Source organism: Mytilus galloprovincialis, chromosome 7 (assembly GCF_965363235.1).
Source record: "Mytilus galloprovincialis chromosome 7, xbMytGall1.hap1.1, whole genome shotgun sequence".
NCBI lineage: Eukaryota > Metazoa > Mollusca > Bivalvia > Mytilida > Mytilidae > Mytilus > Mytilus galloprovincialis.
The window spans coordinates 5,615,288-5,642,665 of record NC_134844.1 but is presented as its reverse complement, the minus strand read 5'-3'; the positions used below and the strand labels follow the sequence as shown (position 1 = coordinate 5,642,665).

The 27,378-nt window shown below is 31.7% G+C and overlaps 1 protein-coding gene and 1 long non-coding RNA gene across 2 annotated transcripts; both read left to right on the top strand.

The window, feature by feature from the left end:
* The first annotated feature begins 287 nt into the window (after window positions 1–287).
* On the top strand, window positions 288–18,924 carry LOC143084374 (uncharacterized). Its single transcript, XM_076260767.1, has 9 exons — window positions 288–392; window positions 5,536–5,592; window positions 6,198–6,300; window positions 9,851–9,903; window positions 10,862–10,953; window positions 11,903–12,010; window positions 12,786–12,840; window positions 13,862–13,902; window positions 18,639–18,924. Exons 1-9 carry the CDS (start codon window positions 341–343, stop codon window positions 18,915–18,917), a joined length of 840 nt encoding a protein of 279 aa, XP_076116882.1. The 5' UTR covers window positions 288–340; the 3' UTR covers window positions 18,918–18,924.
* Window positions 18,925–21,596: 2,672 nt separating this feature from the next.
* On the top strand, window positions 21,597–25,402 carry LOC143084373 (uncharacterized). Its single transcript, XR_012981036.1, has 3 exons — window positions 21,597–21,755; window positions 22,717–22,858; window positions 24,063–25,402. It is a non-coding gene; the product is annotated as an uncharacterized LOC143084373 (long non-coding RNA).
* Window positions 25,403–27,378: the final 1,976 nt, after the last annotated feature.

Here is a 27,378-nt window from a genome sequence, read left to right as displayed (position 1 = left end):
TTAAAGGCTAACAAGGGTATGGATGAACAAATGCAAAGAACATCATCTTGTCCTCGCACTTTCTTTTCTTAAAAATAAGATTAGCTTGACTTCTTATTGTAAGGATTTATGTTAATTTGTTGTACAACAAATAAGTTACTTCACTTTATATCTCCGCATGATACTCTAGTGGTAGTATATAATGAACATATCTATAATAAAGTTGAGCTTGACCTGATAAATTTGATACACAAATTTCACTATGACAAAACACAAATAAATATATCAAATGTCCTAATTTTTAATACAATCAACCTCCTCGACTTCCTTGTAGGTTTTAGCGGATGAAGACATTAACAGAATGTTGAAAACAATCGTAATCTTCAGTTTGACAATATTGTTTCCTTCAGCTGGTAAGTAATTATAAACTAAAGCCAGTACCGGATACAAAAATGGGGGGGGGGAGGTAATTTTATATATTTTTCGCTATTAATTTGAAATTTAATTCTAAATACTAACTACAAAAAAGACAAGGGCTATATGAACTTTAATCCGTTACATGTTTTTAAATGGTTGATACAAAATATGGGTTTCTACGGCAAATTTATATAGGGACCCTGTCTAAAGTGTATTTCCCTGAAGCATTAGACATCCAAAAGTATAGAATTTATAAACTAAAGTAAATGCCATAGATTTAAGGTAGCACAATACAAAGATTTTATACCTCCAAGTCCCCAGTTTTAAAATGCTGTAACTTTCTTTATAATGCTTGAAAATTTATAAAAGATGTATATATGCCACTGCTGGTGGACGTTTCGTCCCCGAGGGTATCACCAGCCCAGTAGTCAACATTTCGGTGTTGACATGAAGATCAATAATGTGGTCATTTTTATAAATTTCCTGTTTACAAAACTTTGAATTTTACGAAAAACTAAAAATTTTCTTATCCCAGGCATAGAATACCTTAGCCATATTTGGCACCACGTTTTGGAATTTTAGATCCTCAATGCTCTTCAACTTTGTACTTGTTTGGCTTTATAAATATTTTAATATGAGCGTCACTGATGAGTCTTATGTAGACGAAACGCGCGTCTGGCGTACAAAATTATAATCCTGGTACCTTTGATAACTATATATATGGATAGCTTACAGATTACTCTTTCAAATTAATGCAATGTTAGTATTATTCAACAATTATGTAATCAATTATAATGTTAACTGTATCCATAAAATTTTACAAGACATTTCCTCTCTCAATTGAAATTAGTTTCTTCATGGATATCCCGAGAGGGTTGACTTTATTATATGTTGTTCTTAGAGCCATAATCTACAAAAGGGTGTCTCAGATTTTGGTTAGAATCTATAAATCAAATTTTACATCTAATCAAACATTATTTACTTTTATGTGGTAAGGATGTTTACACTAATTTCAGATTTGTGAAAGAATGGAATACAATTACGATAATTTGAGACACCTTTTTGCAGCTCCTGCTGTGTTGATTAAGATTTTGTTAAAATTTCCTGTATAGTTATAGAGATGATAGAGCTAAATTCATTCAAGTGAACTGACCAAGATGTTGCCATTAATTGCATAATAATTCATTAAATAATGATTGCATAACAAAAATATTGCATTCATTTAAAAGATTAATCATTTATCTATCTATATATACCTCTATTATTAATGTATACACAGTCTTAAGAAAGTAACAACAATTAAAAGGTTGAAGATTGGAAGTAAAACAATCTGTGTATTGTGCTACCTTAAGAATGATTAAGCTATAAATTGATAGAATAACAAAGTATCTCATAAATTAGATTTTGAGGCATCAAATTGCTTAACAAGTCAGGAATATGACAGTTGTTATCCATTCGTTTGATCTTTTGATTTTGCCATTTGAGTAGGGACTTTCCGATTAAAATTTTCATCGGAGTTTAGAACCGCTTTCTCTTGATTTTGCCATTTGATTAAAGACTTTCCGTTTTGAATTTTCCTCGTAGCTCAGTATTCTTGTGATTCCCTTTTTTTTTAAACGTTTTTACATTAAACAGATTTTTTAAAAGAAATGTGGTAAATCTGGAAAGCAGTCAGTTCCAGAAGAACTCTCTTGTTTTTTTTTTTAGAGGAACACACTGGTTTCTGTGACGCCTTGCTGGTGACTCGCATTGCATTTGTTGATTTGCATACTTCTGTGGCATCTTTTGTTCACCAGTTCAGTTCCTGTATGTCAGTGTTGGTAATCATATCTAATCACTAGGTATTTGCTACTAACGCTAGTTAAAGCGTGTTGTATATTGAACATTATTACATCTATTGTTAATTTAAATATGAACTAGATTGGTGTCTCAAAGATGCGGACTTAGCCTGATTTTAAGTTGAAATTATTTATGAAGAATATCTACTTACATCATTTTATTGTTCTTCAAAAATTTACGAGAAAGAAGAAAAACATTATACGCTCAATTGAAAGACATGTCAAAATATTTTCTTTAAGTTTTTAGGGTATTGGATTTTATGACCAGATAATATCTGATAATGTTTCAAAACATAAATCACAAACAATGACGCTGATATGAAAACATATACTACGATATCTTTCGGTTGAAACAAGTTGAGTGTCAACTAAAATAAATATATGATCTCTCTCTTCGGTATAGAATTAATTTGGGAATATGCTTGAACGAATTAAGGCTACTCTCATAAATAATTTTACGATATCGCATTACTATAATAAAAAATAAATCACAAAAATACTGAACTCCAAGGAAAAATTCAAAACGGAAAGTCCCTAATCAAATGGCAAAATCAAAAGCTCAAACATATCAAACGAATGGACAACAAATATCATATTCCTAACTTGTTACAGGCATTTTCTTATGTATAGAAAAGTAGATTGAGCCTGGATTTATAGCTAAGTACAATCACTCACTTGTATAACACTCGCATCAAATTCAATTATATTTACAACGAAGCAAGAACAAAACAAACTAACATAATAGGTAAAATGTTAAGAATAAGGGTATAGCAGTCAGCATTGTTTTATAATCTTAATCACTAGAAAAACAAACAAATATGTAACAAAGAAGCACAAAAAGGCATATATCAAATTTAAACAACCTCATTCATTGTTATGCCCCACCTACGATAGTAGAGGGGCATTTTGTTTTCTGGTCTGTGGCTCCGTTCGTTCGTTCGTCCGTCTGTTCGTTCGTTCGTCCCGCTTCAGTTAAAGTTTTTGGTCAAGGTAGTTTTTGATGAAGCTGAAGTTCAATCAAGTTGAAACTTAGTACACTTGTTGCTTATGATATGATCTTTCTAATTTTACTGCCAAATTGAAGTTTTGACCCCAATTTCACGGTCCACTTAACATAGAAAATAAAACTGGGAGTTTCAATTGAAAGTTTTTGGTAAAGGTAGTTTTTGATGAAATTGAAGTCAAATCAACTTCAAACATGTTCCTTTTAGTATAATCTTTCTAATTGTAATGCCAAATAAGATATTTACCCTATTTCACGGCCCATGGAACATGGAAAATGATTGAGTGGGGCATCCGTGTACTTTGGACACATTCTTGTTTATTTTTATTATACAATTTTATTTATTTATATTTAATCCACCCGTGAAGGATTGAACAATTTTAGTACTGGGACCGAATCCGAATCCGAACAGGCACATGATAAATGATTAATAACACCTTAAATACTTCCAAAAATGATTGTGTTAAGCATTGATGGTTACCTCGTCAGCAAGGCATGTTTTCTTCTCGTTTTTGACGAAGAAGCTCAAACTCTTCTGGAATGGCTCGGACGGTTCTAGTTATTTATTCTACAACCAGTATACCTTGTTGAAATAAAACAATCGAAATTGAACTCTTAATGAGAGAAGGTAGGAAAGGTCAAGTGTGGATCTTTTTTGTGCATAAGCATAAATACAATCGAAAAAAAAAAATAAACAGAAAGATAAAAGATTGATTATTTGGAATCTTTACCTTCCCTCATTTTTGGGGATAGCTTTTAAGAAAAATATAAAAATTGGCAAGAATTTCATCGAAAAGAGAAATGCGACTTCAACTTTACATTTCCAGGCCCGTTTGGGTTCACTTTTTTGTCTTAAAACGTATTTGAAACATGGCCTCGCTTCAGAACCTAATTTTTGTATATTTAGACAACAGATTGATATCGTAGCATTGATCATCCACAGTACTGTAAATTGGAATGTATGGTCAAGTACAATTCCTTTCTAATGAATTCATAACAACATAGTATATGTTTGATTAGGGTTTAATTAACAAACTTTTGCTCTTTAAAATGCATATTTTAAAAAAAAATCAATTATTAGTCTTCAACCTCTGATTTTATGACAAACTACGAATTATAAATTTTGAAAATTCCACCTTACAATGCAACCGATCAGACAAAAGTTGACTAAACGCATAAAAGAAGATTACAGGATGCCAAGTAGCTAGTATATACAATTGTTTTTTAAAAAACTACGTTTCACTTACATGTAACGATCGTAATGACGCTATAAATAAAGACAACAGTAGTACACTGTTGTTCGAAATTCAAACATCGATTGAGAAAAAAAAACCAAATCCAGGTTACAAACTTAAAATGAGGGAAACGCATCAAAAATAAGAGGAGAACTACGACACAACAAAAACATAACACTAAATTATAAAACACACAGACACACACTATGATATAACAATGCCCATTTTCCTGACTTGGTGCAGGACATTTTAAGAAAAAAATGGTGGGTTGTTAAATCTATCGAGTAAAATGACAGTGCGTCATTCTCACAATGGCTTCCTCTTTTAAAGTTGTAAACATTAGATGTTGTTTTAAAACAGTAAATGTAGGTTATCCATATGCATAATTAATAGATGTTGTCTGATGACTTATTGGAAATTAAGGGACTGTTAATCAGCTCGTGAATCCTTGATGACATCACAGAAAACAGTAAATGTAGGTTATCCATATGCATAATTAATAGATGTTGTCTGATGACTTATTGGAAATTAAGGGACTGTTAATCAGCTCGTGAATCCTTGATGACATCACAGATACGGCCATGTTTGTTATCAACGATTAAAGCCAATAGCAAATCGACCAAAAGAGATGGCTTTGTTATTATTTTTAATCTGGTTTTGAACAATTTATACGATACTCCAAAACTCTCGATTTAATTTAGTTATTGCTGATGTTATATATTGTAGTAGTTGTATAGAAGTCGTTCCCTTTGTTTATACGTACGAGGAGGCGATCATCACAATCGGCCGTGCTCCTTTTGTAGTTTATACGTTTGCTAAAGTTTCTGGTGGTTTTTTTTTATTTACCATAACTTGTATCTTTTAAATTGATTTTTGTTATTTTAAAATTGGTTCACTACTGCTAACTTTAATTCATGCTTTCTAACTGGATTGTAAATCATGGACTATAGATGTATAATACCGTCATCATGATATGTGATAATGAACTGCCCTCTAATGATTAGCTAGATGTAATGTCATATTTATTTGTATCGATCACAAAATATGCTTTTTTGTATTTAAGGCGAACCATCCGTTTCCCTTGGTTGGATTGATGATATAACAAACGTCACAGTAATAGGTACAGTCACCTAGAAGTTACATATATTTCATGGAAAATAAGAGTGCAAAGTTCAATTTTACCTATAGACCTTTCCTGTACGACGACATATTATTTTTCCGGTGTCAATCAGTAATTTCAGACAATTTAAGACTTTTTGTTATTTTCAGAATATAATAAAATTTGTCAGAAGAAGATTTTCAGGTGAAATTTGTTAGTGTTTTGTATCGTTTTGAAGAAATCAAATATGCCCGTTGCCATGGACAAAATGTACATCGTCTTAACCTTTGAAAGACACCAATGCCATAACGAATAGCAAATATAAAAGCCTTATCATCGTCTTATGATACTGGATAAGCCAATCATTTGTAGTAAAATACCTTCACATCATGTATTATCAATCAAGAATGAGGAGATAAAACAGTATTCACTCGGACAGGGTTTTTTCTGTATGTTTATAATAAATTCTTTGGCAAGCATACTTTTAAATACAAATCCAAATCATTTAGTTTCCCTATATTTCAATTTGATGTATTCTGGTTAATTTAGATGATAATACCATACTGAGTAATATTGTCAATCTAATTATAATTTTTACACTTATTAGGACTTATTATTTTCTTTAGAAAAAACAAAAACATCGCAGATGGATACAATACTGATAAGTTTTGGAACAGTAATTGGGATTCTACTTGTTATAGCAGTAATAGTTGTTATACTTACAAATAGGTGAGCTTTATAGCAATCTGAACAATAAGTTGCACGCAAAACAGCATAATGAGTGTTTTCCTCGGGTTTTGTTTTTGCTGATTTTTTTTACAATTGAACAGCTGTATACTACTGCTGCCTATATATACTTTTTTTCACCACCGGATCGGAATTTCTGCTGTAGGACAGTTATGTCTGCGAGTTGTCTACCAGTCTGGTAGCCTAACAGCATGAATATAAGTAGAATAGATAACAATTTACTTGATGAAACGTCTTCCAGGATAAAAAAGGTTACAATCGGATGGTGTAAATGGCACACCAACACCGGTTGTATAAGTCGTCCCCATGAGCCTCTTAAATGATGTAATGAAAACGACACAATGTTGTTCAATGACCAGTATTGAATGTGTTCTTTGTACATTGATTAATGTCGGAGAAACTCGACAAAGACTTAATTTAAGGATAAACAAACATCAATCTAATGTTAATATGATCATAATAAGAACAATTTTCTCTATTAAACTTTTAATAATCCTGACCTTTCAATTTGTTTCAATGGTAGTCCAGATTAAAGAGACAAATGACCTTATATTGTTTATTAAAGAGATGACTATTGGATTAGAGTGTTGGAAACACAATTGGTGGTGTAGGTATTTTGTCTAGTCGTAGATGTAGTATTGTCAATTAGTTAATAGACATCACGGTCAATATTTATGGATTATAGCTAACCATATACTATTCTAACCTGTATCAAATACTTCCAGAGACAATGAAAATGTATTTTTATAGTGTAAGATTCGTAAAAAATGGTTGAGTTGCTATCAATATCAGCAATATTTTCCAAAAGAAATCTGTACAAAAAAGCTATACTCGATTACCTCAAAAATAAAGCTAAAGCTACACCAGCAATCACTAAGCCGATTGCATCCATGATTTTCAACTTTAGAATTTGTGAGGCTTAAATCTTAAAGATGGGAAATTCAAACCTCCAGATTGCTCATGTGCATCTCCTAACTTCACTTTTAATCCAGCCAGTCATGTTATTACTGACAACCTTGGGAAGAGAGTTGTTAACCATGAGTCTGACATATAGAATTCTACAGCCCATGCACAACATAGGGTTATTGTTTTAGATTTATGAGTTTGACTGTCCCTTTGGTATCTTTCGTCCCTCTTTTATTAATGAATGCAGATGAGCAGTAGACCTAAACATGGGTAATGCGCGAATATATAAACAAGAGCTAGACACTTTGTTTGAATTGGGCAAAGAGAGTTGTCTCATTGGCAATCAAATATCATCTTCTTTTTTTTCTTCTACATAAAAGGTCCCAAACATGACTAGCGTTTATGTTAATAAACCTTTTGTGGATAAAACACACAAAACTCCATTTATTATTAGCAGATATCACACGATACAAGTGCTTTGCTTGATTATAACAGAACTCGCTATAGTACGAGATAAGGTGATGTGATATCAACTGGTCAAGAATTTCGATCATGCGTAACGACTAGCAATCTTTGATACGTAATATCATTATTGTTCAAAAATGTTGTCTTTGTTTTCTTTATTCCGGTTTTCATGAATAAAGTTTTTTATATGTGTTTCGGTGAACCCCTTTGAATATACATTACCTATCGTAAGTGAAAAAGGATGATCGAGATCTAAACAAAAGTCTATCACACGGCTTGTTCGTATAATGACTTTCTTTTGGATGTTTTAATGGAAGACTTCTTCCTGTAAATAAAGGCAACAGTAGTATACCGCTGTTCAAAACTCATAAATCCATGGACAAAAAACAAAATCGGGGTAACAAACTAAAACCGAGGGAAACGCATTAAATATAAGAGGAGAACAACGACATAACACTAAAATGTAACACACATAGACAAAATCCCACGAGAATAACAAATATAACATATATATATGTTCCAGACCATACGAGTATTTGGACCGTATACGTATACTCGTATGGTCCGACCATACGCGTACGGTCGGACCGTATGAGTATACGCGTACGGTCCAGCTGACCATACATGTTTTGGGATCATATGGGTTAAATGTTAAAAAACATTTATCAAAATTTTTATTTTTAGTTATACAAATTGATATTATTACAATTAGATGGATAAAGTGAATAAGCGAACAATTAAAATCAAATATTAAAATTTGTTTAATTTTATATCCGTGAATCCTATTTTGTTACTCTGGCTCAAGATGACACTTGCTTCAACAAGGAACGTCATATATTTTTAACATTAACATGTGTTGTTCATGCATGTTCCTTTGCATATGCATTTTTTTGTACAGTTCCTAAATATTCTAAAACAATTGTCCTCCCACATTATGTTTACTTCCGACAACTTCAATTTCAATGAGCATACTGGGCTGTAATTAATGAATTACTGACATGCTAAGTACAGGAGATAAACAGATTAAATTAGCCTGATTTTTTACAATTAGTTAAAATATTAAGTTTTTATTTCAATAACTATTCAACTTTTTATGTTAATTTGAGATATAAGTTATGTTGATCTGTTATATACATTTGTATCTAATAAACTTGACCAAATTCTAAATATTAGTCAGACCGTACGCGTACGGTCCGACCGTATGCGTATATTGAAAAAGTACGCATACGGTCCAGACCGTACGCGTACGGTCCAAATACTCATACGGTCTGGAACATATATAACATCAAAACCAAATACATGAATTTGGGATAGACAAGTACCGTGACACGTCTTATTGCAATGTGAATATACACTCAAAAATAAGAGAAAACAAACGACACAGCGTTATAATGTAATACACACAGAAACGAACTATAATATAACAATGGCCATATTCCTGACTTGGTACAGGGCATTTTTAAAGTAAAAAATGGTGGGTTGAATCTGGTTTTGTGGCATGCCAAACCTCGCACTTTTATGGCCATGTGAAATATAACATCAAAATGACAACACAGGACTACAATATAAATAAATTGGAGAACACAATTGACAAAGAATCACACGAACAACAGCCAACAAAAGGCAACAAGTTCAAAATTTTGATACGCCAGAAGTGTATTTTGTCCACACAAGACCTACGTGTGACGCCCAGATACAAAATTTGAAAGCCGAAACGAGTACAAAGTTGAACAGCATCGAGGACCAAAAGATCAAAAAGGTTGTGCCAAAAACGGCAAGGGTTTTCTGTTAGTTACCAGAAAATCCCTATAATTTAGAAGAATTTATACTTTTGCAAACAGTAAATTTTATAAAATGAATATTCAAAAGATGTACATGATAAAACTGAAGTATTAACTAATTACAAGAAACAACTGAAATACATTTACATAACCAGACATTTGAAACACAAAAGTAGACACATCCGAATAAGTTTAAAAGTTTTGTAACATTAAGAGAGAAAGGGAAAGCTCATATTAAACTACATGTACAAGGTAAACGGTAATTTGTGACAAGCTTCATAATATATGAGATGACCAAAAGGTTTAGCTAAAATACAAATTAGTGTTACTATCATGAGTGTTGCATTTTTGTAATATTACGTATATTTCTATACTTGCAGGAAACAGGATCATACTAGTCAATCTAATTATGAAGAACGGGACATGGGAACAGGTTAAGGTTATCTCTGTATACTTGAAAAGATTATGTCATAACATATGCAGTAGCAATATGATACCATATTTAAAATCTCATTGAATTTCGTCAATTAATGAAAATGCTGAACAATGTCGTCTGTTATATGTCTGCATTTCTGATTACTAGTATTACAGATATTGGTTTCATTCCCTTAAATAGAACTCCAATAACAATTTCAGAGTTTGTAACAAGTTGAAAGCATTGATTTAATAGTGAAAAGGGACTCCAGAGTATCTCAATTAATAGAGCAAACAGTTTATATCTATTCGTGTGTTTATTCTTAAACATTATCAACCTCAGGAGGAATTGAAATAAATGACGGGATTAACATGAACCAGTTTATGAATGCCAACATGTTATTACTTGTGTGATTTTATAAAAGGCTACAAGGCTACAATATTAATAAGAAGATGTGGTATAAGTGTCAATGAGACAACTCTCATTCCAAGTCACAATGTATAAAAAGTAACAATTAAAGGTCAAATGTAAGGGTATCACGAGCCTTGACTGACACCGAACTGAAAGTTATAAGGGATTTCTAGTTAAACTAGTGTAAAATAATTCAATCAGAAAAACCAACGATATAATCAATATAAAAAACGAGAAATCGCTATGATTGAAACAAACCAACAAAATAACAACCACTGATGAACAGCTACCTGACTTAGTACAGATAATACTAATGCAGCGGATTTAACTGTTTAAACAAACGCCAATTGTCACTGTTTGCTACCAATTCAAAGAAGAAGGTCGATTGTCTTTATTCTGAACACTACTCATTTTCACCAACTGCAATTTGTAAAGATCGAATGCATATACATTTCATCTACACTTATATGTGTTGGTCAAAAACTGCTGCTGGCAGATATAAGTTCCTGATAATTTTATCTCGTTATTCTCCTTGTTTAATCTTGTTGTTTTCTTTGTTCTTAAGACGAAAATCATAGATACGGGAATACACGTGATCGTAGTGTATACTACAATTCACAAGAAGAAGTCAAAATAGATGTCATAAATACTGGATATGTAAGCTTCTTTTACTCATTCGAGTTTAAACAGTTTCACTTCAACTTCACATAAATGTCACACGGTTTACTCAGTTTAATACAGATGTTATTTTAGAGGAAAAAACGATGTTTGGTTGTTTAAGATAAAGCCAAGAGAAAATTTGATATTGCACTGTAAAAATGATTCTCTTCCGTTGTACCTGTACCAATGACAATAATCTGAATCTATTTCAATACATATAACGTCTGAGTTTTGTATCACAAAGTTTGCTGACATTGACAGAAATTGAAGTAAATCGTGGTCCAAATGATTAAGTTGAACTCCCAAACTCTATGACATAAATTATTGTGGTGAACTTTTTAAAATTGACCTCAATTTTACGTAGCCTCATATCTAAAATAGACTTCAAACTTTACAATCTATAAGACATTGCATTGACGTTTAAGAGTGTACTATGGTTTAACAATACACACACAGATGAATCGATCAAACTTTAATCTACATTATTCGTTTTATCCTAAAAGAGCCCTTCGAAATGAGATGAGAGAAGATAGTACCTGTTTTTGTTAGAATTCATATTGCTCATATTAAATAATTAAAAGACACTTAGAACTTTGAAAAAAACAAACCAAAAAATAGCGAAAAAATCTAAAAGAAATTTGTAAAAATCTCCTTATGGCGTACAATTAATATCTTTATAGACGCTGGCAGTATATCTAACGATCACCAACTTGCCAATTCGAGAAGTTTTGCTAACTCAGTTTTACTAAAACGATAAATGAACAGACACATTCTCCTGAGTTATTGTCATTGGTTCTTTAACTTTTATAAATGTGATCTGTGAACCTAATTATTACATGTCTGTACAATTGTTATTTGTTTGAAAATAAATAATTACAAAAAATTAAAGAAGTGTCAAATAAATATCAACACATATCAGATCTTTACTAATTATCTAAATTTAAAGGACTATTGTTCGACAGAAGGAATGCTTGAAAGATATGATGTCTCTGAACTGAAAAACGATTTAGAGAAGAAGGACCTTCTTCAACCAAGATTGACTGCTGAATTTGAGGTTAATATATTTCAATATTTGTTTTTAAAAAGTATTTGTTAATTGTTCGTGTTTGTAATTCATCAACCTACATTTAAGCAAACTGTTTTCATGCATACATTTCACAACATGTATGGCATATCTTTTCGTAGTAATGTCAAGACGAGAAATACACAAGTATTAAAAATATTGCTGTGTGTATATTTATTCTACATTAGCTAGAGGTGTAGTTACACTCATGATAGATACCAGGACTAAATTAAGTATATGCACCAGACGCGCGTTTCGTCTACAAAAGGCTCATCAGTGACGCTCGAATCCAAAAAAGTTATAAAGGCAAAAAAAAGTACGAAGTTGAAGAGCATTGAGGACCAAAATTCCTAAAAGTTTTGCCAAATATAGCTAAGGTAATCTATGCCTGAGGTAGAAGAGCCTTAGTTTTCAAAAAATTCAAAAATTTGTAAACAGTAAATTTATAAATATAACCATATCAATGACAATGTAGCAGAGGGTTGAGATCCCACAAAAGATGTAAAACGCACGAAATCTTTGCGCCTGTCGCAATTTAGAAACCTTGTGCCTTTGTTAGTCTTTTAGTAAATAGATAGGTTATTTTCAATGTTAATTCATTTTTATGTTTAGGAGTTTATTGTGACGTCAATTTTCAATGAACTAGCCCCCGGGTGCGGGATTTTCTCGGTGTGTTTTTGACACATTCCTAATTTCCGTTCTCAATTTTATTGTTATATAATACACAGTGCTCTTGCAGTTAATTTTTTTTTAATATTTTTTATAGATGCTGACTTCGCCTATTCAGGAATACGATTATATAGAAAGCGATATCCAAAGAGGTAAATAAATTGGTGTGTTAAACCTGTGGTGTAGATTATTAAATCTCCCACTTGTATGACAGTTTTAATAGTTCCGTTGGTTTGAAAAAATATTTTAACATAATGTCTGTGTCATTTGGTCTCCTGTGATGAGTTGTCTCTATTGCTATCATACCATATTTTCTTCTCATATATAATAAGTTATTGTGGCTATGATAGGAATCTAGAACTATGCTAAAAACATCATAAGCATACAACACAACTGACTGAAAACTTCAAACAAACATACAAGTAATCTAACAAAGTAGATAATTTTTATTATAAAACCTAACAATTTAATGAAAATCTCCCTTTTATAAAGTAAAATAACAAAAATACTGAACTCCGAGGAAAATTCAAAACGGAAATTCCCTAATCAAATATCAAAATCAAAAGCTCAAACACATCAAACTAATGGACAACAACTGTCACTTAAAAAGTATTGATAGTGTATGAAACATCAAAGTAAAATCGATTACAAAGTCTATGTACTAACAAACAAAAATCGTCATCCATGTGTATCTCTTCGTGCAATAGTAAACTTGTTTTCCAGTCCATCCTTTACTCTAGCTAGATTTAACTGCAGATTCAAAGAATTAAACATTTTTGGTTTCATAAAAAAAAATTAAAAAAATCTGTCTTCTGACATGGCACAGACACATGCTGAGTATTGCAAAGTTTAACATTTATTTGAGTGCTCAAGTCTTAATTCAATATTAACAGTGGTGTAAAGGCAGAAGATTGGAAAATATTTATTTAAATCGTTTGGAAATAAGTGCGACCTGAACCGCAATTCCGAACGCTTGGAAATATGAAAATCTATGGTCTATGGTCTATTGTTCGCAAATATAAAAAAATATTATCATAAGGACCTAAGAGTTATAGTTTTGCAGCTAAACTATTCTTCCCGACACAAAATGGTGATGAAATTACAAATTATTTTATCAATGCAATCTCATTGCATGACTATATTATATAAATCATCGATTTGATATATTTACAGGTTTTGGAAGACCACATGATAATGCAATCATAACCATTCAGGTATCACGTTCGGATTAGTTTATTGTTCCATTTATGTTTTGTATTGGACCATTGCTACGGAAAACATCCGTACTAGTATTAAAATGTAATGAACCCATCTATTATATGATTCGTCAAACAATTAACATCTTCAACATTATATTACATTCAATTTGCAACTTTACATAGAAAATCAAACCTCAACTGTAGGACGTTCCGGACGAACAATCTTCATTATCTAACGAAACAATATTATAACTGAAGTTTTTTTATAACTCTAGTATATGAGCTGCGTCGGATAGAAATCGACCTTATGCAAGTGGATGTACACCGGTTCATGTATAAGACTTTTATGGCAAGCCGTTCTCGTCAAAACTATGTTTAAACCATTTTTCGAGAAATTTACACACTGAGAATTATAAAAAAAACACACTGAGATTTAAAAACTTCAAAACACACACTGAGAATTAAAAATTACACACTGAGAATTAAAAATTACACACTGAGATTTCATAACGACGCACTGAGATTACAAAAATGAAAAACACACACTGAGAATTGAAAATTACACACTGAGAATTGAAAATTACACACTGAGAATTGAAAATAACACACTGAGATTTCAAAAAGACACACTGAGAATAAATAAATTGAAAACACACACTGAGAATTTGAAATTACACACTGAGAATTTAAAATGACACACTGAGATTTGTGCGCACTTTTTATGCGCACATATCTAATTAGCATACTTAATCTGAATCTATTACAAGCTTAAAGCAACTAAGGGACAGAACTCGTTAGTCCTTCGATTTGGTTCCAAATTATTCATAAAAAACTTTAGAAATACAAGGACAAGAAAAATACCCGCTTATTCTTATTACAAAATATTTATACCAAATGGTGAAAAATTTATATTAAAATTATAAGAAAACTTGGAACAATTTGCACTGAAAAACAAATAATGCAGTGAAGTTTTTACTCAAGTGTCTATAATAGCATATAAACGTAACAAAAATATAAAAGATTAACTTGCGAAATCAGGGTAACAGTTGGAAGACTTTTTAAAAGGGACCCATGCTAAAACGGTTTCAAGTCCCGATACACTGGTAGTAATGATATGAATTATAGGCAACAAACTTGTGAATATGAGCGATGTTAAGTCATGAAATTTATTAGAATGTTAATTGGTTGAAGGAATCGCATTTCACTATGATGACAAGAGTTTTTGAGATCAAGATATTAATCTGTTGAATTATTCATCTCATGAATATTCATTAGTAATTTGCATATTAATCTCAGTGTGTATTTTTGAAATCTCAGTGTGTAATTAGCAATTCTCAGTGTGTGTTTTTCAGTTTATTTATTCTCAGTGTGTCTTTTTGAAATCTCAGTGTGTTATTTTTAATTCTCAGTGTGTAATTTTCAATTCTCAGTGAGTAATTTTCAATTCTCAGTGAGTAATTTTCAATTCTCAGTGTGTGTTTTTCATTTTTGTAATCTCAGTGCGTCTTTATGAAATCTCAGTGTGTAATTTTTAATTCTCAGTGTGTGTTTTGAAGTTTTTAAATCTCAGTGTGTTTTTTTGTAATTCTCAGTGTGTAAATTTCTCGAAAAATGGTTTAAACATAGTTTTGACGAGAACGGCTTGCCATAGACTTTGATCGATTTTGGAATAATTAAGATATAAAAGATGCATTTTGGTCCGTTCTAAAGGGTTGTCTTCTTCTGCAAATCTACCTTTGGAACAATTACAGACTTTCCGTAAACATTATTTCAACCCAAAATAGGTTAACAGAGGTATTAATTTTCGTTCGCATAAGGTCGATTTCTATCCGACGCAGCTCATATGTTAACGTTTCAATTCGTTAATATATGTTAGAAGCTTTCGATGAAAACACAACTTGTGATTTTTAACTGTGAAGTTAAAATCAAAATTTTTTCTATTGAGGTGATTACATTATATTATTGGTACGCTTTTATAAAATTGTGAGTACAATTTCGAATGTATTATCACAATACACATCTCAACGCTGTACATAAATAATAGTACAAAGTATACAAATCTGTGTAATGTCGACCATCAGACACAACAAATGTCATAAAAGACACCAGTTTATAATTTAGTACGTTAGTACGCTAACTGCTCATATTGTCCTCATACGACTCATTAGTGGCGTTCGTATAAAAACAGCTCAATTACTAAAGAAATAATAATGTAAATAAGCAATGAAAACCTAACATTCAAAACAGTGATACAAATCTGCCTTAGTGTTTCGAATGACTGAAACATTTTATGAGCAGTAAGTTGACAGATGACAGTAACAGATGATCATGAAAATGATATTTCATGACAGCACAGAAGCGGAGACCACTGACCAGAGAAAAAGAAATTTCCACAAGAAGCGGCATTTATCTGGAGATTGTAAAATACAACACACTCTGCAATGATTTTGCAAGACAATTCAATTTGTGTATATAATTTATCACATATGTTTTTTTTTCATCCTTATCGTAAAACATTGTTTACGGTTGTCCAATAGTATCAGTCAATATATTTTGTACGTACTGTATCCTATCGCACAACTAGTGATGTTTTGTACGTACTGTATCCTATCGCACAACTAGTGATGTTTTGTACGTACTGTATCCTATCGCACAACTTCTGATCTTTTGTACGTACTGTATCCTATCGCATAACTAGTGATGTTTTGTACGTACTGTATCCTATCGTATAACTACTGATGTTTTGTACGTACTGTATCCTATCGCACAACTACTGATGTTTTGTACGTACTGTATCCTATCGCACAACTACTGATGTTTTGTACGTACTGTATCCTATTGCTGAACTAGTGATGTTTTGTACGTACTGTATCCTATCGCACAACTACTAATGTTTTGTACGTACTGTATCCTATCGCACAACTAGTGATGTTTTGTACGTACTGTATCCTATCGCACAACTTCTGATCTTTTGTACGTACTGTATCCTATCGCATAACTAGTGATGTTTTGTACGTACTGTATCCTATCGTATAACTACTGATGTTTTGTACGTACTGTATCCTATCGCACAACTACTGATGTTTTGTACGTACTGTATCCTATCGCACAACTACTGATGTTTTGTACGTACTGTATCCTATTGCTTAACTAGTGATGTTTTGTACGTACTGTATCCTATCGCACAACTACTGATGTTTTGTACGTACTGTATCCTATCGCACAACTAGTGATGTTTTGTACGTACTGTATCCTATCGCACAACTACTGATGTTTTGTACGTACTGTATCCTATCGCACAACTAGTGATGTTTTGTACGCACTGTATCTTATCGCACAACTACTGATGTTTTGTACGTACTGTATCCTATCGCACAACTACTGATGTTTTGTACGTACTGTATCCTATCGCACAACTACTGATGTTTTGTACGTACTGTATCCTATCGCACAACTAGTGATGTTTTGTACGTACTGTATCCTATCGCATAACTTCTGATGTTTTGTACGTACTGCATCCTATTGTACAACTAGTGATGTTTTGTAAGTACTGTATCCTATCGCACAACTAGTGATGTTTTGTACGTACTGTATCCTATCGCACAACTACTGATGTTTTGTACGTACTGTGTCCTATCGCACACACAACTACTGATGTTTTGTACGTACTGTATCCTATCGCACAACTAGTGATGTTTTGTACGTACTGTATCCTATCGCACAACTTCTGATGTTTTGTACGTACTGTATCCTATCGCATAACTAGTGATGTTTTGTACGTACTGTATCCTATCGCACAACTTCTGATGTTTTGTACGTACTGTATCCTATCGCACAACTACTGATGTTTTGTACGTACTGTATCCTATCGTATAACTACTGATGTTTTGTACGTACTGTATCCTATCGCACAACTACTGATGTTTGTACGTACTGTATCCTATTGCATAACTACTGATGTTTTGTACGTACTGTATCCTATCGCACAACTACTGATGTTTTGTACGTACTGTATCCTATCGCACAACTACTGATGTTTTGTACGTACTGTATCCTATCGCACAACTAGTGATGTTTTGTACGTACTGTATCCTATCGCATAACTAGTGATGTTTTGTACGTACTGTATCCTATCGCATAACTAGTGATGTTTTGTAATGGTGATAATGACAGAAGATGCAAGACAAACGTCAATGAGACAGTAACACACCAGACCCAGCATGCATAATTGTCGATTAAAATACATTTTACGTATATAGAGATATGAAGAAACACGGCATTTCGGATTTTGAAACTAACTTTATCAGCAATAACATCAAGCGAACCTGTAAGGACGTGCTGATATTCGAGCTTATGAAGTCAGTTTCAAAAACTGAAAATAGTAATATTCTTTTTATCGCCAATTTGTCTTTATAAAAGTTGTTGAAAATGTTAGTAAAACTAATTTTAAGCGTTCAAATGTTGTGAAAGTTAACCGGTTACATGTATATGAATGAAGTCCCGTACTTTTAATTATCGAGTGTAAAGTCCTATCCGCAATCTTGAAAAATATTAAATAATATCTTAGAAAAATGTGTTAATTGCCGACAAAATCAACTAAAAAGACATTAACTAAAATAAACCTAACGCTTTTATCAACTTAGGAGCATATTTAGAACTTTGGCTAACCTAGATTTATCATTGTTTATTACATCAATTGTCACAGATTTGATATCAAATTGTTTCAACAATAATGATATATTTATTTTTAGAATGGGGACAATAGTTGGATGATTTCTGACATATCTAAACTCCACAACATTGAAAACTTCTGGAATATGATATATGAAAAGCAGATTCAGAATATAATTCTTCTTGCAAAAATGGGAGAAATGATACCAGAATTGTATCCTACATTGGATGACAGCGTAGAAATAAATGATTTGGTGATAGAAATGGAATCGGCTGAGAAAATACATCACAATATACAGCTGCTTACATTCAAGTTATACAACAAAGTACATGTTAATATAACGTATATTACAAAATGAAATCACATTTACCATTTTTTTTAATCCGACGCTTTTTTCTGGATGTATTCTCACCAAATGAACGCTCAAAACTAATGTGTTTTGAAATTTTATCAATTTATTATTTTGCTGAAAACATATATTTCTTGATGTTGATTAACATAAGTATAAAGTCTTTGTAAGAATTTGGTAATATAAATGAATTTCAAAACATGGCTGAACAAAATCTCTAACCTAACCAACATATTTTGAAGTTACCATTCAGTTAGAAATTGTACATCTTTTAGTTCTGTTTGTCAAGTAATTCGAAAAAATTCTATATACATAGTGGTTAGAATGATAGCAATTAACAGAGTTAGCAACCCTTAAATTGTAATTTCTAGTGCATTTCAAGCAAATTATACCTTGAAATACAAGGAAAATAAAACAAGTATTATACTCGTGCACTATTCAACATTTTGAACTGATACAAATGCAAACTTGAGTGGTTTCTTCTTTGTGATGTTTTCTCCACTAAATAATTCTTACCAGATTGGCACTTCAGCATTTTTATACTATCAAAAAATGTTGGCTAGATTAATAAAGGCAACAGTAGTATACCGCTGTTCAAAACTCATAAATCCATGAACAAAAAACAAAATCGGGGTAACAAACTAAAACCGAGGGAAACGCACTAAATATAAGAGGAGAACAACGACACAACACTAAGATGTAACACACACAGAAACGGACCAAGCATCAGACAAAATCCCACGAGAATAACAAATATAACATCAATACCAAATACATGAATTTGGGATAGACAAGTACTGTGACACGTCTTATCGAAATGTGAAATTACACTCAAAAATAAGAGAAAACAAACGACGCAACGTTAAAATGTAACACACAAAGAAACGAACAATAATATAACAATGACCATATTCCTGACTTGGTACAGGACATTTTTAAAGGAAAAAATGGTGGGTTGAACCTGGTTTGGTGGCATGCCAAACCTCGCACTTTGATGGCATTGTTAAATATAACATTAAAATGACAACATAATAATACAGGACTACAATACAAATAAATAGCAGAACGTATTAGGCATAGAAACACATGAACAATAGATAACAAAAGGCATCAGGTTTAAAATTCATTACGTCAAAAACGCGCCTCGTCCAAACAAGACTTACCAGTGACGCCGAGATATAAAAGTTCGAAAGTCAAAAAAAGGGGGACAAAGTTGTACAGCTCTAAGGATCAAAAGTTGAAAAAGGTTGTGCCAAATACGGCTAGGGTTTTTTGCTTGTGATAACAGTTGTGGTCAGGTCTAACCTCTAGTCCTAACTAGTCAAAATAATCTGCCAAAGAATCATTCTAAAACGGTAAAATCTTTTGTGGGGTGGAACCGTCCAAAACTATTCGAAGGTAAATCAGTCCAAAACTATTCAAGGATGGAAAAGTCCAAATATGTTTCTGGATAAAACAACCTATAGGGTAGGACTGTCAATTTTTTTTTTAAGTAGAGTATTTGTTAGTAAAAACCGTTCTTGAGATGTCAGTAGAATTCTTATAGAAACTGTTAAATAACTGTTTACCTTACACTTCCTGACCTGTTTACATATAGGGTTGATTGCAATAAATTTAAATTGCATGCGGCACATGTAGAAAGTTGAATGCAAAAAGTCAGGTGCCAAAACACTTACTCTTTGTGTGGACAAAATGCACTTCTGGCGTATTAAGAAATTTAAACTTGTTGCCTTTTGTTAACTATTATTTGTGTGTTTCTTTGTCAATTGTGTTCTCCTATTTATTTATATTGTAGTCCTGTAATATTGTGTCATTTTAATGTTATATTTCACATGGCCATAAAAGAGGGAGGGAGGTTTTCCATGCCACCAAACCAGGTTCAACCCACCATTTTTTCTTTTAAAAATGTCCTGTACCAAGTCAGGAATATGGCCATTGTTATATTATAGTTCGTTTCTGCGTGTGTTCCATTTTAACGTTATGTTTCCGTTGTGGCGTTTGTTTTCTCTTATTTTTGGGTGTGAATTCACATTACTGTAAGACGTGTCACGGTACTTATCTTATAATGCGTTTCCCTCAGTTTAAGTTTGTTACCCCGATTTTGTTTTTTGTCCATGGATTTATAAGTTTTGAACAGCGGTATACTACTGTTGCCTTTATTTACAACTATGTATTATTATTTGTAAAAAACAAAATCATCTATAGATATGAAATAAAAGTACCAAGAACGTTTTGCAGATGTAACAAAACAACTCATTTGATTTAAAACATATTATGAGATCATATTAATTTTTTTACGACTTTTGAATTTGATTCTGATACTGCAAAAAAGGACAGTCGTTACTGACAGAAATCTTTACATTTATCAACTGGGAGTGTTCCTAAATAATTTGTTTTCTTCTTCTAAATCAATGACCATCAGTATAACATGCCAAAGAGTATTTAAGTTTTAAGAACATAGTATGCAATCTGTGAGAATTGACGTTCATACATTCCAAAATAAAACAATATATAACTGATTTTAAACATTTAATATTTTACTAGGGCTTTATCGCCTCCTATCATCTGGTCCTTATATTGAGGCCTACATTTTGTATATCTAAAAATTAACCTGGCAAAATCAAAAAGTAATGACAAATATATTTGTGCTACAATTAATTGATAACGTTCCTTTTTAATTATCAACAAATGAATTGAATGATTACATAGCACAAAGTCATCTATCCAAATTGAAATACATAAAAGTTCTAACTCAAAATATACAGATAAATACCCGTCTGTTGATGTACTAAGTTACCTGGTTGATAAAGTGAGTGACAGAAGTGGAAACGTTCTTCTTCTTGGCAGGTATTTTATTTACGTAGAATTATATTGCCCTCTGAATGTTTTATCTATATTCAACTTTGTATAAATTTCCTGTTTAAAAAAGTATGAATTTTTCGAAATACTAAAGATTTTATTGTCCCAGGCATAGATTACCTTAGCCATATTTGGCAACACTTTTTGGAATTTCGGGTCCTCAATGATCTTCTCCTTTGTACTTGTCTGGCTTGATAACTCTTAAATTTGATCTGATCGTCACCGATGAGTCTTATGTAGACGAAACGCGCGTCTGACGTATTCAATTATAATCCTGGTACCTTTAATAATTAGTATGATGTTTTAGTATTATAAATATTATACTTCCAAACAAAACTAAGTAGATGTGGTATAATACAACTCTTCACAGGAGACCAAATGACACATAAATTAAACGACATATCATCTTGTCGGTTTCACATTTTTGTTATTGGTATACATCGAGATTAATACGCTTTTCATTTTTATAGGTTTTTTTACAATTAACTTCATATAAATTCAGCTTGATATATACGATAAATATATTCAATGAAATAACTTGGAAAATGCAAACTTGATACAAAAAAAATCAAACAATGTTTGGTGTAAAGGTGCAATCGATCTATATCACGATTGTGACACTTTTGTTCTAAAACTTGGATTTGATTCATATAAAAAAAACGTGTTTTCTGGAATAATTGTTTTCTTGAGCGACAATATTTAACAAAAAATTGTGGTTTATTCATTTGATTTAATTAGTTTAATTGCATCTACACTTTGCTGTATAATTTGTATATCTATATAAACTCAAACTGATGTATTGGTTAATATTAACAAACTTAGAAGTACTGTTACACAGTTTAAAATATAACAATAGATATATTGATTTTACTACCATTGATATCTAACTACTAATTCAAAATCCACTATTTCCAATATGCAGTAAACATAATTATTTTCATTTCTTCAGCAAATCCTTTGGGTTGAGGATCAGTGGTGTTCTCTACGTTTGTTTAGATGTAGCTAAGGCAATGAAGAAGGAAGGTATTTTCAATCTGTTAGAAAGTGCTATAACTGCCAAACGAAACATCAGCAGTGTCTTTCATGATTTTGTAAGTTTCGTATGCATGTATATATAATGTAGGAATGAAATTATGTAAGTTTGTTTGTACTAATGCATGAATGTATGTATATGTGAAAAAACATTTTTTAAATTCCATACTTTATAAATATTTTGATATGAGCGTCACTGATGAGTCTTATGAAGACGAAACGCGCGTCCGGCGTAATAAATTATGATCCTGGTACCTTTGATAACTATTTTGAATCTCTTTTCTGGATTAACCAACCCGAAAAGGAATTTAATGAATACCAGTGACCATGATCTAGCACGTTGTTATTTGTTTTTTCGAAAGTCATAAATCGGTTGAGAATAAACAAGTCCGGGTTACAAACTAAAACTGAATTAGACGCATCAACAATAAACAACGAAACCACAGACACACTAAAGTGCAACAAAAAACAAAAATGACAATGCAACACATGTAGAAACGAACTATAAGATAACATGTGCCATATTCCTGACTTGGTACAGTACATTTTAAGAAAAAAAATGGTGGGTTGAACCTGGTTTTGCGGTCAGAAAAACATCACACTTTTATGGCAATGTTGAATATAACACTAAAATGACAACATTACATGACAAGACTACATAACAGAAAAATGCGAGATCATTCATGACAGAGAAATACACAAATAAACATTACAATTAATAGGAAATTTCGACATGCTTTTAGTTATCAAAGTCTTTCCATTATTTGATCAAGTCAAGTGTTTGGTTTTACAAGATTTATTTATCGGCTTTCAGCTTTGAATTTAACTTTGGTGTTTTTATCTCAAAAGCTCTTACAAGACTGATCAAGTAATCATAATGTCATTTTCAGTCTCTCGATCAATGTTTGGGCTAATTCTCTACTGACAATCGAGTAATGTTTAGACAATTAGTGTGAAGGCATATGTGAGGTCTATGTTGAGGTTTTCAGAAGTTATAATTTACCTGTATATTTCAAGATCATAATGAATTGTCGGAAACGCTACTGATCAATGCTAAATTGACTGCAAGGGAATAGTCTAAGAAGTAAAGAATTTATCTTACGTATGAAAGTAAACTGAAACACTGCACAAGACTGAAAACAATTAATCTATTGTTCAGACTTTAAATTGATTAAAGGATCAAAACGAACGTTTAAGACTTATTTCATACACTAGTGTATAATACTATTGCTGAACTGTATCGATCTGATGTTTTTATTTTAGGATGAATATGAAATGTGTTACAGAGTGACAGAATACTATCTAGAACACTATCTACACCATGTCCATACGTACGATCATATTGACTGAAGATAACTACAAAACATCTAAAAACAACTTTTAAGGTGGCATGGGTGTCTAAATTAAAAAGAATAGAACTTTTTCATACTTTGCCAACACGTAGTTTTTATTGATATATATTTAAATATATGATAAAAATGATAGGTCACCGCGCATTTTCTCAACCTACAGTTTTTTTTCTGGCTAATATACAAAATAGCAGATTCCTTCAGAAAATGCACTACTTTAGAGTTACCTTCCCTTAAAGTGCCAATTTAAAAATGTTAAATCAAGCAAAAATAATATACACTCGTACAAATATTTATAAATTATAATCCTATAAATTTGTTCACATGAATTATTTGCATTCCAGCATCAAATTTTGCTAACTTGATGGAAAGGAGTAGGTCCGGTAAGGGCCGATTTTGGCCCCAAATTTCAGTTTCATCTAACGAGATATTTAGGACACTTTTTAAACACTTAAATGTCTATTTTAATTGATTCGATTAGTTTATGCTAAAGATTTTAACTGATTTAGTCATTAAAAACGCTCCGATTGAAGCTTAAATATGAAAAATCTATCAAATATGCCAAAAAACGTCACTTTTCAGATGGTTTTCGTCAAAAATGAAAGTGGCCGCATCCGTTTTCATCCTCAACCTTTATATATGTTATGTATTATCATCAAATACAACTTACATTTGAATATTATGAATGAACACGAATGCGGCCACTTTCATTTAAGACGGAAACCGTCTAAAATTTAACTAAAATGCTATAATTGTGAAGATTTCAGTAATTTAGCATGACTTTATGATGCTAGTATACGATATATGTGCATTGTATTGTCAAAAACAGCACATATTTATGTAGCAGAAGCATTCTACCTTCCAAAAAATAGCTAAAAGATTACATTTTCACAATTTTGCAAAACTGCTTAATTGTGGGGCCAAAAAGGGGTCTTACTGAACCTACTCCTTTGGACCGTGGGTTTTTTACTTTTTATAAACCAAGATGGTGAAGGACTCCCATACCACCCTGAGTATTGAAACATGAAGATTATTTAAGACAGTATTTGTATTCAGTATAATGAAATGCATTAGTTTACGTTATTTATCAGTTAGTCAGATCTTTTTTTTTTTATAAAATATATGCAAACGATTATCATATCATGATTAAATTATTCTCTTTTTAATAACTGTATGTTCCTGCTTCTATTTATAAATTTTTCAAACGGATTGTTGTTTGTCTTATATCAGTTCTCCACTGGCAAAAAATCATTTTTACGTAAAGCTGTCTTGCTTTTTTTTCTTATTTGATAAATGTAGCCCCACGCAACAAAGGTCGATTGCTCTACCTAGAACAATAGTATTATTGCAGTTATGTTTTTTTTTTTTTTAAATTTTATTCAAAATTCCAAAAATAAAATGCCAAAACAGTCTCTTTTTGCGATCTGTCAATAGGCTACTTGCCAATTCCCGTAATTGAACCTGTAATTAGAGATCCCCTTTTTAGTTGTCTCCCTTATGATGGACAGTCAACAGAAAGAGCAAATTTACCTGTGCTAAATGTGAGTAATCTTTAAAGTTTTTAAATCTTATAATTACATTAATTTGTTGTTCAGCTAAATACTTTTGACATCAGAAATTATTTATTAGAAACATTAGTTAAACCGACGATACTTCACATTCAATTCATCATACTTTGCATTGGAAAATGCCAATTTTGTCTGGTATGGAACCAGTCGAAGATTGCCAAAGGGAAGTAATTTGCTTAAAAAGTTTGTAATAACAGAATCAAATCGGTAATTGGCAAATGGACTATTACCTAATTAAATGGATGTTTTGTTTGATATATCTTATCCGAAGATAGTACAATGGATTGCATTTATTTCTGGGTAGGGCCTTTGCATTTAACTCATTAGACCAAAATGTATGGGCTAAATGACCATTTAAACTTTATTTGGTCTATAGTGGAGAGCTGTCTCATTGGCAACAATACTACATCTTTTTATTTTTTTTAATTTCTATGTCAATATTGAAATTTGTATGATATCGTAGTGACATTACAACATTCCAGATGTATCATCCTATTCATGTACTAATATAAGTAACATAATCTTTGAAGGTGTAAACATGTATATTTTTGACAATTCAGTGACCAAACAGTGTTTTTTTTTAATACCTCCTATTATATTTAACTTTCACAAGAGGAAATTATACAAATATATATAGTGGTAGAATCAACATGTTTCGGTTTAGTATTTTATATAGTTTCAACTAGCTACTACATTTATGATAATTATTCCTTAATTGAGAACAATTTATGATAAAAAAAAAAGCAATTATTTTTTTCAGATGGAATTGTGTAGTATTTATGAAAGCTTTCTTTATTTTACACCGAAAGAATATGCAGGTATCATTGAATTCTAAGAATTAAACAGTTAATCATTGAATTCCGAAAAATAGTCTTTGATTGCAGTCAAATACCAAAACCAATTTTATCAATCATTTAACCCTAGTTATACATTTCAATAAACATGTCGGTTATTATTGTTAAAAATATATAAATAACACATTAAGAAGAGGGTGATAGAGCAGATTGGTACATCGAGAAAATGTTTTCAATTAAGGAAAATTCAAATGTTTACAATGTTTTTTTCGGGGGGTACCAAGCTATGTGTATATCGTCTATTATACTGAATATTCTGCCATAATGTGAAGTCCTGTACATAATAAAGTAACAGTTATCTGAAAAACAACAATTATAGTTTAAAATGATGTTTCTTTTATTTTACAATCTTTGAAAGGTTTATGAAACTAAATAATTACGATTGACATACTTGGGTAGGATTTCTACGGATGATTCCGACAACAAAAGTAGGCGAGTTATACACCATTGTTAAGATAAATCAATTTAGATTTACGACATAACAAGTTTTAGTGGGGTTGACAGCCGAGAAATCGGCATTTAACGGAATTTCGTCACCGCCTGGTATTTTTCTAATTCGCGAGTTAAGTACCTTGTGTTATATAAAGGTATATAGGGGGGAAAAACGAGACGAGCGCCTGTGGTTAAGCACCACATGTAGCTCAAGCGTACGGAAATATTGTGTAACGCGTTACTCTATGATATGGGAACTGACTGTTACACGTTGCTCTAGTGTATGCATACTAAAAAGTGAAAATAAAGATACTCAACTTCAAGGAAAATTAAAAACGGAAATTTCTTTACCAAAAGTAAAAACCAAAAGCCCAAA

Excerpts from the sequence above, each read along its gene's own strand:
- LOC143084374 (XM_076260767.1), top strand. The coding sequence starts at position 341 with ATGTTGAAAACAATCGTAATCTTCAGTTTGACAATATTGTTTCCTTCA. Across the intron at positions 393-5,535 it reads AATATTGTTTCCTTCAGCTG|GCGAACCATCCGTTTCCCTT; the intron begins GTAAGTAATTAT and ends TTTGTATTTAAG. Across the intron at positions 6,301-9,850 it reads GTTGTTATACTTACAAATAG|GAAACAGGATCATACTAGTC; the intron begins GTGAGCTTTATA and ends CTATACTTGCAG.